Source organism: Belonocnema kinseyi, chromosome 3, assembly GCF_010883055.1.
Source record: "Belonocnema kinseyi isolate 2016_QV_RU_SX_M_011 chromosome 3, B_treatae_v1, whole genome shotgun sequence".
Classification (NCBI taxonomy): Eukaryota; Metazoa; Arthropoda; class Insecta; order Hymenoptera; family Cynipidae; genus Belonocnema; species Belonocnema kinseyi.
In genome coordinates this window covers 75,531,231-75,546,983 of record NC_046659.1, presented here as the reverse complement: position 1 = coordinate 75,546,983, position 15,753 = coordinate 75,531,231, and the positions used below count along the sequence as shown (strand labels likewise).

The 15,753-nt window shown below is 29.6% G+C and overlaps 1 protein-coding gene across 2 annotated transcripts in view; it reads right to left on the bottom strand.

Annotated features, from left to right (window-relative positions):
• Nucleotides 1-3,662: 3,662 nt before the first annotated feature.
• The window catches only part of LOC117169022 (transcription factor cwo), a 98,865-nt gene continuing 86,774 nt past the window's right edge, over nucleotides 3,663-15,753 (bottom strand). Inside the window, exons 1-4 of one of the 2 annotated variants that reach the window (XM_033355078.1) lie at nucleotides 10,002-10,577; nucleotides 9,415-9,598; nucleotides 6,284-6,520; nucleotides 3,663-5,531 (exon numbers count right to left, since the gene is read on the bottom strand). In XM_033355078.1, coding sequence (XP_033210969.1) covers nucleotides 4,990-5,531; nucleotides 6,284-6,520; nucleotides 9,415-9,598; nucleotides 10,002-10,118 — 1,080 coding nt within the window. In that variant the 5' untranslated portion in view covers nucleotides 10,119-10,577 and the 3' untranslated portion in view covers nucleotides 3,663-4,989. Of the gene's footprint in view, nucleotides 5,532-6,283; nucleotides 6,521-9,414; nucleotides 9,599-10,001; nucleotides 10,578-15,753 lie in introns of those variants that run through there. The other variant, XM_033355077.1, reaches the window with a different exon arrangement.

Genomic DNA, 15,753 nt, shown 5'->3' with positions numbered 1-15,753 from the left:
GAATAGAGATAGAAAGTCGTGGTTTTTTCAACAATATTCCATTGTTTGTTCAATTTTTAATTTGAATGAGCTCATCATTAATTAGTTTAAACAAAAATAATTGTTTTAACAATTTATTAGTATTGTTAATAATATCCTCTTTTAATAATTCTATAAATTTCGTTTTTTCTAAAATTTTCAATTTTTTGTCCACTTTTTACTTAGATTCAGTTAATAATTAATTTAATTGAGCAAAAATAATAGTTTTAAAAAATTATTATTTTCTAAAACTCTCTTCTCCTATACTAATGCTAGATAGTTGCGTTTTTTCTGAAATTGTTAATTATTTATCCCTTTTTGACTTAGTGCGATAATAATAATTACGAATCAACAAACATTATTGCTTAGATAATTCATTTTTGCTTATATCTAACTTCTCCTATAGTTATGGTAGATAGTTACGGGTTTTTTCTGAAATTTTCAACTTTTCGTACGCTTTGTACTTAGAAGGAGGTAATAATTAATCAAATAAAACAAACCTAATCGCTTAAACAAGTTATTATTGTTTATAATTATATTTTCTTAGATAAGTGATAGAAAGTTGCAGTTTTTTCTTAAATGTTTATGTTTGTTTTTCCTTTTCAGTTATAAACAAATGATAAATAAAAATCAGAGAGAATTCCATTTTAAACAATCTCTTTATTTTTTTGAATGCAGTTTTTTGAAATAAAACAGATATTTAAAATTTGCTTGAAATTTTGTATATGAATCCCAGACATTCCCCAGGGAATCTCCAGGATATCACGGGGAGGGGGCTGATATTAAAATATAAGCAATAACAGATTTTTCTTCTACGCTTCCATCTACTCCTAATTATTCTATTCAATGTTTTTGTCTCTTGTGTAACATTGCTTTATTGTTTAGATTAATTTTTTTTAACATTGGAAAAAGAGAAAAATAATTATTTTTCTCTTTGTAAATATACTTTTTAACATAAACTTTATTGAATTTATTATTTTTGATAGCAATTTATTTTGAAATATTAATTTTTTTTCGATTTTTCTGAAGATAATTGTTTCTAATACATAAAGTGCTAGTCTATAATGATAATTAGATTTTGTAATCATTTTAATATTTTTAATTGTGTTATAATACTAAATTTATAAATAAATAACTTACTTAAAAACATACAAAACTATTTTAAACTGATTCTTGTTTAGGATAACTTATTATTTTTGATAACTAAAAAGTCAAAACGAAACTCAAGATTACAGAAAATGGAACTTTCTAGCATAACTGTAAGAAAATATAGTTATAAGCAATAAGCATTAAGTCAACAAATCTTTGAAAATATTAGAAAAAACTGCAACTGGCTAGCAATATTTAAATTGAATATTATTAACAATAATAATAAATTTTTACACAATTAATATTGTTAACTTTAATTGATAATTTACTTGACTCCAATTGGAAACTGGACAAATCGTAGAAAATTAACAAAAAAACAGCAACGTTCTTATTCTATTCTAAGAGAAAATTGCTAAAAATAATTATAAATTATTGAAGAAATTCACGTGAACATCTAATTATCAGCATAAAGTAAACTATGTATTAGAAACAATTTGCGTTAAAAAATCGCAAAAAATGATTAGTGCCAAAAACTCACAATACAATACAGTGAAATTCTGATATAGGAAATCCTGATTTAGCTCTTCTGGGAATTTTGTTGTTAGCAAAATAAATGGTTCTTTTTTGTTGATTGGAGATCGCGATTGTTGCTTGTAGCGCTACGCGCTCAGTCTATGTATTTTCCCAGATTTGTGCACAGACTTTTTAAAATTAAAGGTTAGTAATCGATAACTGTAATTTTGTATGATGAATTCTTTTTTGTTAAAGCTTCTTCGGCTTTAACGAGCACATTAAATAATAAACAAATAATTTTTAAAAGTTTAAAGAATGAAAACTTGCTAATCGTTTTTTTTTTTCACATGGACCTCGTTGTTTGTTGCTGGAGTGGCAAACAAAGGCACATGCGTAGTGATTCACTTGACTCTCGCGCGCCTCTCTCGGATCTCCTCTGAAGCTCTACCGCTCCTCTATGTGTTTCTCAAAAATATGCCTGAGTGCCGTACCCATGCGCTGGTGGAGAGAGCATCAATACAACTCTGAGGCAATGTTCCAACGCTTTTTCTCTAACGTGCACTCGCCTTTGTGACCTTCGTCCATGATTTTATTATTTATAACTAAAAATTAACATATTTTTTCCAAAGTTCGGGTTTGAAAATATCCGAGACACCTTAATAGGTTATTATCTTTATTGTTTCCTATGCACGCTTGCTAGGATGATTGACATAACTTAAACGTTATTTCGAAGCAAAAGTCTTATTTTCCCAAGTGCTGATTGTAAATGCCGCATATATAAGATAACGTTGATAAGATCTTGGCTTCAAAAATTATAGTAATATAGTTACTTGAGATAATCAAATCAAAATTTAAAAGATAGCTTTGAATAGATCTATTGTACAATTTCATGTTGAACGTCTACGTTTTCCTTTTTAGCGCAACAGTGCTCCTTTAACTCTGATGAAGGAGTTTCCCAAAATGGGCGCGCCGCTCACCCAAACGGAGCGTGCCGCTGCACAAGGCTTATGGTTTCTCTGCGTGCTCGACCGCAGGAAAGCAGCTTTCGTAAATTTCTTTCCGTGTACCCTTTTATAACGCTTCATCCACTTCTTCACAAAGTCCTTTGACTTTCTTATATAGCACGCATTCGTTGAGAGTAATTTTGAGTCATTTTGGGTACGTGGACAGAAACACGGCTTCGAACCAACTCGCGTGGATTACACTCATTGCGCAAAACTTCTTTCCATCGCTTCAAAACAAACGAAACTGGGACAAAAGCTGTGATTCATCTTAGACCAATCTTCCCTAAGTCCTATACGATAGATCATTCATTTTTCGGACGCACGGCCTTCTATTGGCGCTGATGACGCTCTTGTGGAACTGACTGTAAAAAAATGGTAGTATCTAGAATATTGTCTTGAAATTTGAAAGTGTGTGGCTGAATATTTTGTAAAATAAAAATAATTATATGTGACCACGCGCATGACTCGCGCGCTCGTTACGCGGGAAAAGAACAAATTCGGGCATAATAGGACAACTTGAATTCAGTCTAGTATCCTTTCATGTGTTTTTCCGCAGTTGTGATGATTTAAGCCAGGCAACGCGCGCGTCATGCGCGTGGTCACAAATCTATTTAAATAACTTTCAAGACTCATCGTTGTTGCATTTTTATTTGACAAAATACTAATTTTTTATAAAATTGTTATAAAAAAATGATTAAAAAACTGAATTTTTAATCAGCAAACATGTACTTGAAAGTAAACCATATTGTACTATTTTTTATGGTGCAATTTTTTACTTACAAAATAGGACAATTTACGAAATATTTGAAAAAGAACCGATTTTTTGGGTCAACAGATAAAAAATCGATATTTCAGAAATTCATCATATCAAAGTAAAATAAAAAAAAAACGTGTCTTTTTTGTTTCCTTTTACGAATAAGGGTAAAATTTTTAGTAACAACAAAAGTTTGGTCGTAAATCTTACATGGAATGGCCCATATGCATAGCTAACATCTGGGTCGGAATGTATGCACGGTTTATAGTGAATAAAACACAAAGTTATGGTAAATATAATTTATTCTCGCATGAACTCTTCGTTAATATTACAACTAGATGTGGTATGTACAGATATATGTAATGCAATAATCTTACAAGAATTTAGTGTAATGCAGGTCTCGGTCAGTCTTCTGTTGCTGAGGCCCGCTGTCAGGGCGTCGAGCAGACCATTTCTGCGTCGGACTTATATATACAAAAAGTGTTCGTTCGAACATTTACGAAACACTTTCTTCCTTCGCGAATCACGCGATCACGTTATGGAATTCGTGGACCTTATTATAAGTATCTTAATTCAACTTCTTCGTTGACACAACACGTCGTTGGTGTCTATGTCCAAAGTTCCCAACAAATTTTGCAAAAACATCCAGAGAGTGTGAGATCAAACGTACAAATATTTATCAAACTATTTTTCTTCTTAATTTCTTTCTTGAGATTTCTGTGCAAGTTCTCGAACTTACAACCGAATATGTTTCTGACAATTTCTTAGGGACTATTTGTGAAAATTTTTTTACCGGTTCTCATAACTGTATATTTACAAAAAATCGAAATGGCGAAAAATTAGCAAAATAAATTAATACTGATTAGCAAAAGTCGCACGACTTGTAATCAATCACCAACCAACAGGCAACACAACAGTGACTATCGCTTCAGACTATCTGTATACAGCAAAAATTAATTTAATTAATTTATCATTGCGTAACATAAAACAGCCAATCATATTCCAGGAATGCTACCGAATTCGGGAGAATCATGAAAACTTTTTAATTTAAAAAACATTAAAAAGTTGGATTAAACTAATTCCTTCTAACCTCGAATTGAAGCTTGAATAGGATGTGTTTTAACCTCAATCTCTTCTGAAAGTTATCCTCATTTCATGTCAAGTACCATAAAGTACGAATCCTCGAAGATAAATTTCTATGTCGTCTCTTTTTCATTTTTTTTCTCAAGCTAGTAAATGCTAAAGCAACCCACAGCCTCGTAAATATACAAAACATGTCGACATCCTTTAATGTATATTGCCAAATCTTTCTCACTTTACGTAATAGACCCTCAGAAAAAAGATTTGTCAGGAATACTGGACTTGTCGAGGTTCAAAGTCGATTTCGTTCTAAATCTTAGCTGTCATTCACGTTTTAAAAAACGAGCGTTGTTGTCAAATTTCTAATATTTCCGCTTTTATCGTTTCCCGAAACTGTCTTACCTAAGGTTATGTTTCAATCTTAAAGTCCCAAATCAGTTAGAAATTGGACAACAGTTCCTAATGGCAGCATAATGGAAGATCAAGATTCTACATAATAATACGCTGTGTAAATAAAACTTGAACACATATTTAGGGCTGATGAGTTGGACTATGATGAGACCACGCAGGTGGTGACGAGTGATTGAAGTTGACGGAAATAGTGACCGGATGGAGAACCATATCTGGACCGGTATCCGGGCTAAAAGTGAGATGTGGCGTTAGCAGAGAGGATTCAACAGTCAATGGGATGTAGAAGGAACCACCGTCATGAAGTGCAAAAATGGGCACCCCATGGGGCTTATCAGAAGCCGGGGGTGGACTAGACTTTATCCTCTCTGCAGAAAATCTCTGTTTGATGGAACTTTTGAATTTGTAGTTTGGAGGCTTCGAAACGGATGGCATACTATGAGAATGAGTGCTATGGTTGCTGTCATCGCTGACAATTGTTGGCGGTGGAACAATGGGCCTTGAACGTTCTGGGTCGCCGAATGAACTCACTCCTGAACTCGAACAGTGGTCGGATGATTGGTTGCTCTGAGGACACATTGTAGGAATTGTGGAGTGAGGAAAATTCGCATTTGGTGATCCGGTTGATGATGGTAGGTCTGGATGAGGAAAGCCAAGTCTATCACCTGAAAGCAAAAGGAATAGTTAGTTTCTATAGCAAACGTAGAATAATTCAGATGAATTCTACAGGTCTCAATGACAAAGTTCAATTTTAGAAGAACAAATGAAAAGGTGCTTAATCGAGTGGCGAACTCTTGAAGCTGGAAAATCACATATAAATAATAATTCAGACATAATTCAATATTATAATTCATAATCAGTGCCATCCACACCTTTTAATTTAGTCTTCACCAGTTAGGACCTTCTTATTTGGTTTCTCTAAGATGAAGCCTTTTCATTTGGATAAGTCAAATTTTGTTGAATTTTTAACAAAGAAAGACAGATTTTATATCTAAACAGAAAAGTTTAATTTTCCATACAAATAATTACAATTTTAACTAAATAGTAGATTTTGTACCAAAAAAATTAACTTTTAACCAAAAAGTAGTTCGCAATTAAGCGAAAAAACCAAAAAGGGAAGAGAAGGGGGTAAGTAAAAGAGGGAATAGGGGCAAGTGTATGAAGTCTGCATTCTTAAAAGTACTTTCTTTATCATTAAAATGATGTAGGAATATGTAAGAAAAATGTATTTATATTCATGCTCTTTTTTTAGCATGATCCTTCAGTATGATAATAGTTTTGTGGTCTCTTTAGGGATAAGTTTATGTCGTTTTAATAAGCATAAAGGAGGTTGAGGTCTGTCATTCTCAATTCTCAAGATATTTAATGACAAGGATTTGCATATATACTTAGTTTGAATTAAGAAAAAGACACTTACTGGTGGCTAAAATTTTTTCGCAGTGTTGCTGTAAATGGCTGATGAGCTGCACACATAAGGAATCTCTGGCAAAGAAGCCCTCGACCTCCACGAGAAAGTGCATAGTCTCACTTAGGCATTCTTGAAAACCAAGTCTATAGTGTTCTGCTGCTGTTGATGTCGTTGCAGAATGAGAAACACTGTCCACGCTATCTTCAGGGTGTGCGTGCACTGGATTTACAGTCGAATGTTTGGTGTCTGCGAAAAAATTTTTTAATTAATAAATTAAAACTGCAATCAATTAAAACAACTCTATAATTGTATAATATATCTTCTATAGAAAAGTGATATGTCTGAAGCCCAAACAATCGAAGATTCTCAAGCAACAGGGATTCTGAATTGAGGGCCTGGATCATAGAATCTGTTATAACTTTCTGCTGCTCAGAATGGAGAAACCCCTGACCGAAATCTGTAACCGGTTCTTTGATCCGCACCCTCAATTGAATATTTGGAAACTAGCAGTCTTTAAAAATCCAAAAATATTTAACAGAATCTTTGGTTTATGAAACAACATTTATTAATAAATTAATTTAATTTATTTTGTGAAATCAACTTTATCATTATTACATTTTTTCTTCAACGAAAAAGTGTTAACTATGAAACCTTCAAAATCAAAGATTCTTGAAGAAGAGGGATTTTACATTGGGGGCTTGGATCAAAGAACTGGATATAAATTTCTGGCACTCAGAGTGCATGAACCCTTTTCCGCTTGTATTTGAACGACTCTAAATACATTCAATTTATTATATTATGAAAGTTATTTAAAACCAGCATGTTATGAGCCTATAACGGCCCCTGAAAAGTGAGCGTAAGATAGTCCTGTGTTTTCACCATCAAATATATTATAAATATCACGACTAAATGTTCAGAAAGCCCTTAAGTCTTACTATAGGCTAAATGCAAATGAAATATCGTACATCACTCATAGGGTTAGACAGGTCCGATCGTAAAGGTCAATGTTCGCAAGAACGGCTTGAAATACCATGCCCATGGTTTTGCAATTCATCCTGCAAACATTAATCTCTTCGCAAGGACCTGCCTAACCTTACTTGTGATGTAATATGTACATTTGAATAATTCAAATCAACTATCATCATTCAAATTTGTCTTATATTAAAAACTGTTAAATCAGAGATAAAAAGCTGTAAATGGCTCTATGATCCGGGCCCTAAATTTAAGAATTAGAAACTAGGCGTCTTTAAAAATGATCAAATTGATATGGAAGGCCCTTGACATTTTAATACTTTAGCTAAAGTGTTTCCAAATTATAACGTTTAACATTGAATAATTGTCAAAATTTCATATTAAGCCATTAAAAATCAAGAATCCAAATACACTGACTACTAATTAATATAATGATCAAATGTATCAACCATAGCAGATTGGAATTCTAATATTTAAATTAATGATTAAAAAATAATCATATTCAACTTGGGTATTAATCCGTTTTAACTTTAAAATATTCAGGAGCTGAAAAATGCATTGAAGGTATGTTAGCTAATAAATTGAATTGCACTTAATTTAATTTAATGAAATATATCACTCTTACAATTTGTATTCTATTAAAACTGTTAAATCTGAAGCTTTGAAAATTGAACATTCTTAAAGAAGAGTCATTCAAAATTTAGAGCCCAGATCAAAGAAACGGATATAACTTTCTGTCGCTCAAAATACTGAGCTAAAACTGCTATCAACTATGTATCAAATGAATTTATTGAAAACAATTCTTCTATTGTTAAAACTTCAAATTTTCATTTAAAAATTAATATATTTTGTTAAACATGCAGTATTTTTACTTAAAATACTAGAATTAATTAATTAAATTGTTTATTTAATTTATTAAGTTGTTAATAAAATAAAAGTATATCAAATCAGCTTTTATCATCGATAAAATTTGATTTCTATTACAATTTTCCTCTATTGAAAACTTAAGCTATGAGAACTAGATTTTTTTTAAACAATATGTATTCAAAATGAAAGAATTTGCAACTAGTAGTCTTTGATAATAAAAATTTGAAAATAAAGGAACCTTGTGAATTAATTATTTTTAACTGGAAGTATTTCAAAATGTACGTTTTTAATATTGAATAATTTTTAAATGTAAAGGAAGGAATGATAGATATTTGAAACTTACAGCAATAAAACTTCTTAAAAATCTGCAGTTTTCAATTTAAAATACTTCAAATTGAAAAAACTTAAATGAATTGGATAATTTTACACTTCAAAAGTATTAATAATAGTTTGACGAGTACTAATAATCTAAACAGTTCAATATAATAATTAGAGAAGCAAAAAAGAAAAATTGATAAAAGATTTCTTCATTATTAATAAAGTTATTATTACTAATAAACGATTTGACACTAGAAGTATTTTAACAAAATTTAAATGGAAAGATTATTTTAGTCTCCCATTTTTTCTAAATTTAAATGTTAACCATTCAATGATTTTCAATATTTAAAGGAACGGAAAAAATCTTAAACGTAAGAACGTTGAATCTCATTCAAATCCTACAGTTTTTAATCTACAACAAATAAAAATGCATCATTGCATACTTTAAGCTTACTGATAACAATTTCGAATTCCAGCCATTAAACCTGAACATTAAAAGATAGTCAGCGTTAATATTAAAGTTTTCAAAACTGATTAATTTCATCATTTCATGAACTCAACAAAATATGTTTTCCATCAGTTACTTCAAAACTTAAACAGTTGTAATTTGAAGCATTGCAAATTTAAGAATTTGAATAATGAAATAATGCAACTAAATTAAATTTGCGAAGCATTAAAAATGAAGCAATATTGCATTGGAAGACTTTCATAAATATTAGCTCGTAAAGTGGAACGATCAATTCTTTTAAGTTTAATCCTACAAAGGACAAATATTTGCAAACTTAAAATTGAAATTATGCATTTGCATCCCCTTAAGTACCTTACAAACTTTATCAATTGATTTAAACAAAATTGCTATGAATTAATTGTTCTTCTCTTTATTAATGTGAAAAATTGTAGTTCAGTAAGAATTGTCCACATATATTAAAGCAAAACAACTTAATTTAATCAATAAAAAATGCTTTCAAAAAATAAATGTCTACCTTGTCGGAGACCTTGGAGATGTTTCATATGTCGAATGGCCATCTCGATTATTTCCGTTTTTTCCACTCTTCCTCTGCCTTTTTTCAAATATTCAGCCGGAATCAGTCTGCTCAGGTCAGCCAAACAATTATTCATGCGATCTCTTCTTCGTTTCTCGATGATTCTGTGCGACATCGGATCTTGCTGTAATAAGAAAAAAAATTTTTTAATTAAATTTCTTTGTATTGTTTAGTTATTAGTGTAGGGTACAGTTTCTTACAACATTTTTCAAGAAAATCAGCGAAGCGTCAGAATTCGGAAACTGATGTTTTAGAATAAAAATTCGTTTTTATAAAAAATACTGATTTAATTCCTAACGAGTCTTAATTGCAAATTGGCAATATTCCGCACTCGTAAAGTTTTCGTTTTGTATATTCAGGGAAATCTTAAAATCTAAGTACCGATTAAATATTGGCAAATGAAACATTTATGAAGGGAAATAAATCCTACTATTCATAAAACAGAACCTGTTTACACTTGATTAATTTTTTTTTAAATTAGTTAACATTTTCTTACATTTGTAACATCAACTATCATCGAAATTCACCTCTTTATTCAAACAACGCTTCTTCCTCAGAGGCGGTGAATTGAGCGAAGCTTCATCCAAATTCGAGGGCGCGAAAAACTGCATGTTCAAAATATTATCCATGCTGTGCGTAACCATCGTAGGATAATCCACAGAACTTTCGTTCAAAAACGAAAATAGAAATTTCAAACTCACTAACACCTTCAATTTAACCTCACCACTATATGAAAATGATCACTTTATTCACTCTGATTACAGAAATATTAATACGTCACAAACGCAGTTTTCATTCTTTTTTTTTTTATTGACACCCTTTCAGTTTGATTTCTTAATTATTAATTTGAAATCATGATTAGTATGTGACTATAATTATCCTTTTGGGATTGTCACTATTATTAATTGTCTCTATTAATTCAAACCTTGTTTGAATAAATATATGAATTGTCTTCTAATTGTTTAATTAGCTGTTAATTATCTCTAATTTATTTTGCCAATCTCGTGATTAATTATCGCGAGTGAAATGCAAAGACTTGTTTCACAGAGGACGTGTCCCGAGAGACTGAGAAGCTTCGCGATGCTGCACAAGGCTTCGACTGCCTCGGATGACAGCAAGCAGTTTCCAACCTACATGTTTTACGTTTTGTTTCGAACAAACTGCAAGCCAGGATAGGAGTCGCCCTCCAACGTGCCTCTCATCACGTGTAAAAGTTACACGATACTTTGCGCCCTGCACGTGATCCCGTTTTGTCGCACGAGTTTCTTCGAGAATTTATTTATAGAAATTTATACAACACATCTGAATTCTGCTGTGTGCTAGTTATTCGGGAACAAAGTTTCTTGTTAGAAGCCGCAAAGCTTTAGTCAGAAGCTTGCGCTAAAATAAATTGCACATTTTCTCTCAGAAGCGAGGAATTCTAAACAGACGCTTCTCAAAGTTGTATTTACAATGCACTGACTGATACTAAGGAATTTTCGGTAACACTAGCTGGTCAAGCATAGCGCTAGGGCTGGTTATACGGAAAATTTCGTAAGGGTAGAGAATTGGTACTTATAATATAGACGAGGTTGGAAAAACTTTTCAAAATGCGGTGCAGTAGAAGTGGATTGCCCTGGATTACATACAGAATAACTCTGGATTACCTTCCGGATTTTCTAGGATTACACGTGATTAAACAAAACTATATTGGATTACTCTGCCAAAAACCAATAATGTTTAATAAAATCATTGAATTTTCAATAAAATACATTCAATTTTAACCTAGTAGTTGAATTGTAAACTAAAGTGATATACCTCCGACAAAAAAAATTAATTCTGAAAAGAGTAGTTTAAATTTCAACCAAGTAGTTTAATTTTCAACTAAAATTATAAATCTCCAACCAAAAAAAAAATTTAACAAAGCAGTTTAACTTTGAACTAATTGATTGAATTTTCGAAAAAGAAACATAATTTTTAACTAAGTTATTTAATTTTTTACCAAAGTACTTGAATTTTGAACGGAAAAGGTCGAATTGTCAAACAAAAAATATCAATTTTTAAACAAGATGATAAATTGTAAACTAATAACGTGAAATTTTCAATAAAATACCTGAGCTTTTAACCAAACAGTTCAGTTTTAACTAATTAAGAAAGATTACTTTTGAGCCGCATAGTTGAGTTTTCAATCAAAAATGATAAAAGTATAACCTAAAATAGAACAGCCATATTTTATATTCAAAAAATTTATTTACTTTACCAAAAATACGTCATTTTAACTAAAATTATGCATCTATAACAAAGATATGAATTTTTAACGAAGTAATTCAACTTTCAAACAAGTGGTTGAATTTTTAAAAATTAATTCCTACTAGCCTAAATAATAAGTTTTCTACTGAAAACAATAAACTTTCTCCGAAAAAGTTAGACTTTTTACAAAAAATGGAAACTTAAATTTTCAATTTAGAAACGTAACTTTTTTAGCAAAAAAAAAGCAAATGATTTAAATTTCTATCCAGAGATGAATTTTTTATTTCACGTAGTTACCACATACAATAAATATGAAAAGCTTAAAATTTCAAGTCGAAATGTATTAAATTTTGAACAAAATAGTTCATTTTTCTACTAAAATCATGCGTCGATAAACAACAACAAGGAAATTTAACAAAGTAATTCAGCTTTAAACCAACTAGATAAATTTTAAACCAAGAATACTAGTTCTTTTCATAAAAAAGAAACAATTTTTTACAAAATACATGAATTTTCAATAAAAAAGTTAGATTTTTAACCAGAAAAAAATAGATACAGTTAGAAATGGAATAGTTAGATACTAAGGTACAAAAATTTATTTAAAATAAACAAAAAATGAATTTTCAACTTAAAAGTTAAATTTTTCACAGCAACAATTTAAATTTTAATTAAAATCATTAAATTAAAATTAATATTTTCGTCCTTGTGGAAAAGCCAACTTTTTTGTTAAAAATTCATATTTTTTATTAAATTCGACTGTTCTTTATCTAAAATTAAAATATCTTTTGGTTAAAATATGAACTGTTACATTTTATCCTTTTATTTTAATCCAACTATTTTTATTAGAAATTAAAATCGCTTGTTGCTTGAAATGTCAGCTACTGTATTTCTCATTGAATATTATTCTTTTTTTTATCGAAAATTAAACTACTTTGTTGAACTTCTTCGTTAAAAATTAGTTTTTTCGTTGTTGAAAATACTTAATTTTAAATAAGTATTTAACTATTTTATTGAAAATTGCATGGCTTTGTTAAAAATGTTACTGTATTGTTAAAAAATTGAATTATTTATTTGCAAATTTAAATGTTTTCTTGAATCTTTTATCTTTTGCATAGAAAATTCGCCCTTTTAGATTGCACATTTAACTGCCTTCTAAAAATCGTGTTTTAGTTCTAAAATTAAACTATTTTGCTGAAAATTCAACTGTTTTTGGTTCAAGTTTAATATTTTTTGTACACAAATCTGACCTTTTGATTGAAAATGTACATATTTGTATCAAGATTAAGCTATTTGGTTCCAAATTCAACTATTTGGTTTAAAATGCATTGTCGTAGGGCAAAACTTAAACTATGTTATGCAGTTTTCAAAATATATGTGATGTTTGATATTGCAAAGAACCAGAAACTTCTTATAAATATTCCAAATTTCATACATATATTTAAAATTTTCGCCAAAAATAGTTCTTTCGTATGAGTCTCATTAGGAAATAAAATTTTTAATCTCTATGATAGAGTGAAATCTTTGGAATAACTGAGTAGTAAGCAGGTTGTCAAAATCACGTGCGCATTCGCACATACTTTCTGTTCACAATCTTAACGGCAAGTTGACATTCATAACGTACTTTACTTATCACGAAATAAATTTGCGAACACTCCCTTCAATATCAATAAAAAAGTTCTAAAATTTAGTACGGAAAAATGAATAAACTATGTATAGTAAAACAAATGATGTATTTCTTTAAATGAGGAGGGGGGGCATTGTAAGTAAGGTTACGACCTGATACAACATTTATTACTTTTCCTAAAAATAAATCTAAAAAATTCTTTGTTTTAAAGAAACTCACCCTTTTCCCTCTTATCGTCTTTTTTTATTTAAATACGAACCAAGATAATTGAACTCAACAAGAACAATTTAACTACTTTTGGTTGAAAAGTCTACGATTATATTTTTAATTCAGAATTTATCTCGTTTGGTTGAAAATTTTAGTACTTGGTTAAAACAGTTATTATTTTGTTAAAAATGTAACTATTTCGTTAAAAAGTTATCTTTTTCGTCAGAAATTCAGTTACTGGATTAAAAGTTGAACTACTTTCTTGAAAATTCATTTTTTAAAGATTCGTCACCTTAGTAAAAAATTAATGTCTTTTGTTGAAAATATAAATATTTCGTGGGAAAGTAGTTTTTTGCTGCTTTCGAGCAGAATTATATAATGCACCTGCTTGCGTTTAAATTAATCATCTTTTGGGTTAACTCTTTTTTAGAAAATTAATTTTTGTTTTAAGATTCATCATTTTAGTGCAAAACGCATCACTTTGGTTTAAAATATAAATGTTATGTTAAAAATTCGTTTTTTTTTATTAAGAGTTTTTTTACTGAAAGTCTATTTGCTTCATTTTTCATTAAAAGCGGATATTTTTATTAAAAATTATTTTCTAATTGAAGGTTCATATCATTTTTTAACATTCGTGGTTGGCAATTCGTGCTTTTTGATTGAAAATACAACTGTTTTGTTTTCAAATTGATTTTTGGTTTAAATTTAACACTTTGGTTGAAAATGAAACTATTCTTATGAAAATTTATAATTTGTATTGAAAGCAAACTTTTTTTCTTAAAAAAGTATATCTTTAGGATGAGATTTCTACCAATTTATACATAATTCATTCTTTTTAAATTAAAAAGTAACAGTGTTGCAAAAAATTCACCCCTAATATATAAAACAAAGCAAATATGATACATAATTGTTTTCATTACGCAAGACTTTCGGATGGGAAAAATTCTTGGAGTAATGTACAAAAAATATGATAAATTTCTTTGGACTAAATTACTAAATAGAGTTCTCGATATATTGTGCAAAAAGTTTCAGAAGAAAATATCTGGAATTATGGTAGAGCAAAGAGCAATTGCCCTATAGATCTGAGATATCTTGAGTCTGCATATTTTTCTAGAATCTTAGGTCAGAGCTACTTTGATTTTGAATTTATTGTCAGCTTTACTAAGATTTTGCAAAAAAAAGGTGATATCTGCTCGAACCCTGTCATTTTTTCAGTCATACCGACTTGTGACAAATACATACTCTACTTCTGTGCTTGTCTGACGCACACGTGCAAAGTATCCTACTGCACTGGAGCGCTGCGATAAACTTGTTGTTTTTCAACCAACCTAAACGGGAATTCACATGATATTTATAGATTCACGACGTAATGTCACGTTAAATTTAAATTTTTACGTAAATTCCTGCTCACGTGAAGAGGATTTATTTTAGAATTCATAAAACGTGCAATTTTATCTATATAACTAATTCTGAACTCACGTAATAATTATCTAATAATAACAAAATAAATGATAATTTTGCAGGCATATCTAAAACTAGATTTCATCAATGAATGCTTTTTGTTAAGAACATTTTTTCTTTTACTATCTTTTAAACTTTTCTTATTATGAGTCATTTCTTATCATAAAAAAGATTTTTTTATAAAAAAAGGTTACAACTTTTTTTTAAATTTTTCATTAAAAATAATGTTCTTTATTTGAATTACATTAACAGCAATATTATTTCATTTTTAAAATCATACAAAAACTATGTTTCTCAAAGCTATGATTTTGAAGGACCACCTAACTTACCTTAATTTGAAAGCTTTTAAACATAATTCGAAATTGTTTCTTTTTCTAAATGCGTAATATCGTCATTGTTAAGCTTTTTAGAGTTCCTAATATAAAATTGTTTTCATTTACACAGTTCATATTTGAAACTATTTAGTTTCGAATGCACCGATTGCGATTTGTATTAATTTAAAAACATTTAAGTTTTAAGGATTTAAATCTCTTTTTACTCTTGAGCTTATAACCTTTTAAGTTGTTATTTGACATTTACGTTTAAACCAATATAATTATTCAGTTGAAAGTTCAATTTTTTGGTTTAAAATTCATCTTTCTTTATTGAAAAGGAACTTTTTTGTTGAAAAAATCATCTTTTCTGGATTAAGAGTGAAAAGATATCTTAGACGGTTTACTTTCTCGCTTGAGAACTTAACTTTTTTGTTAAAGCTTGTC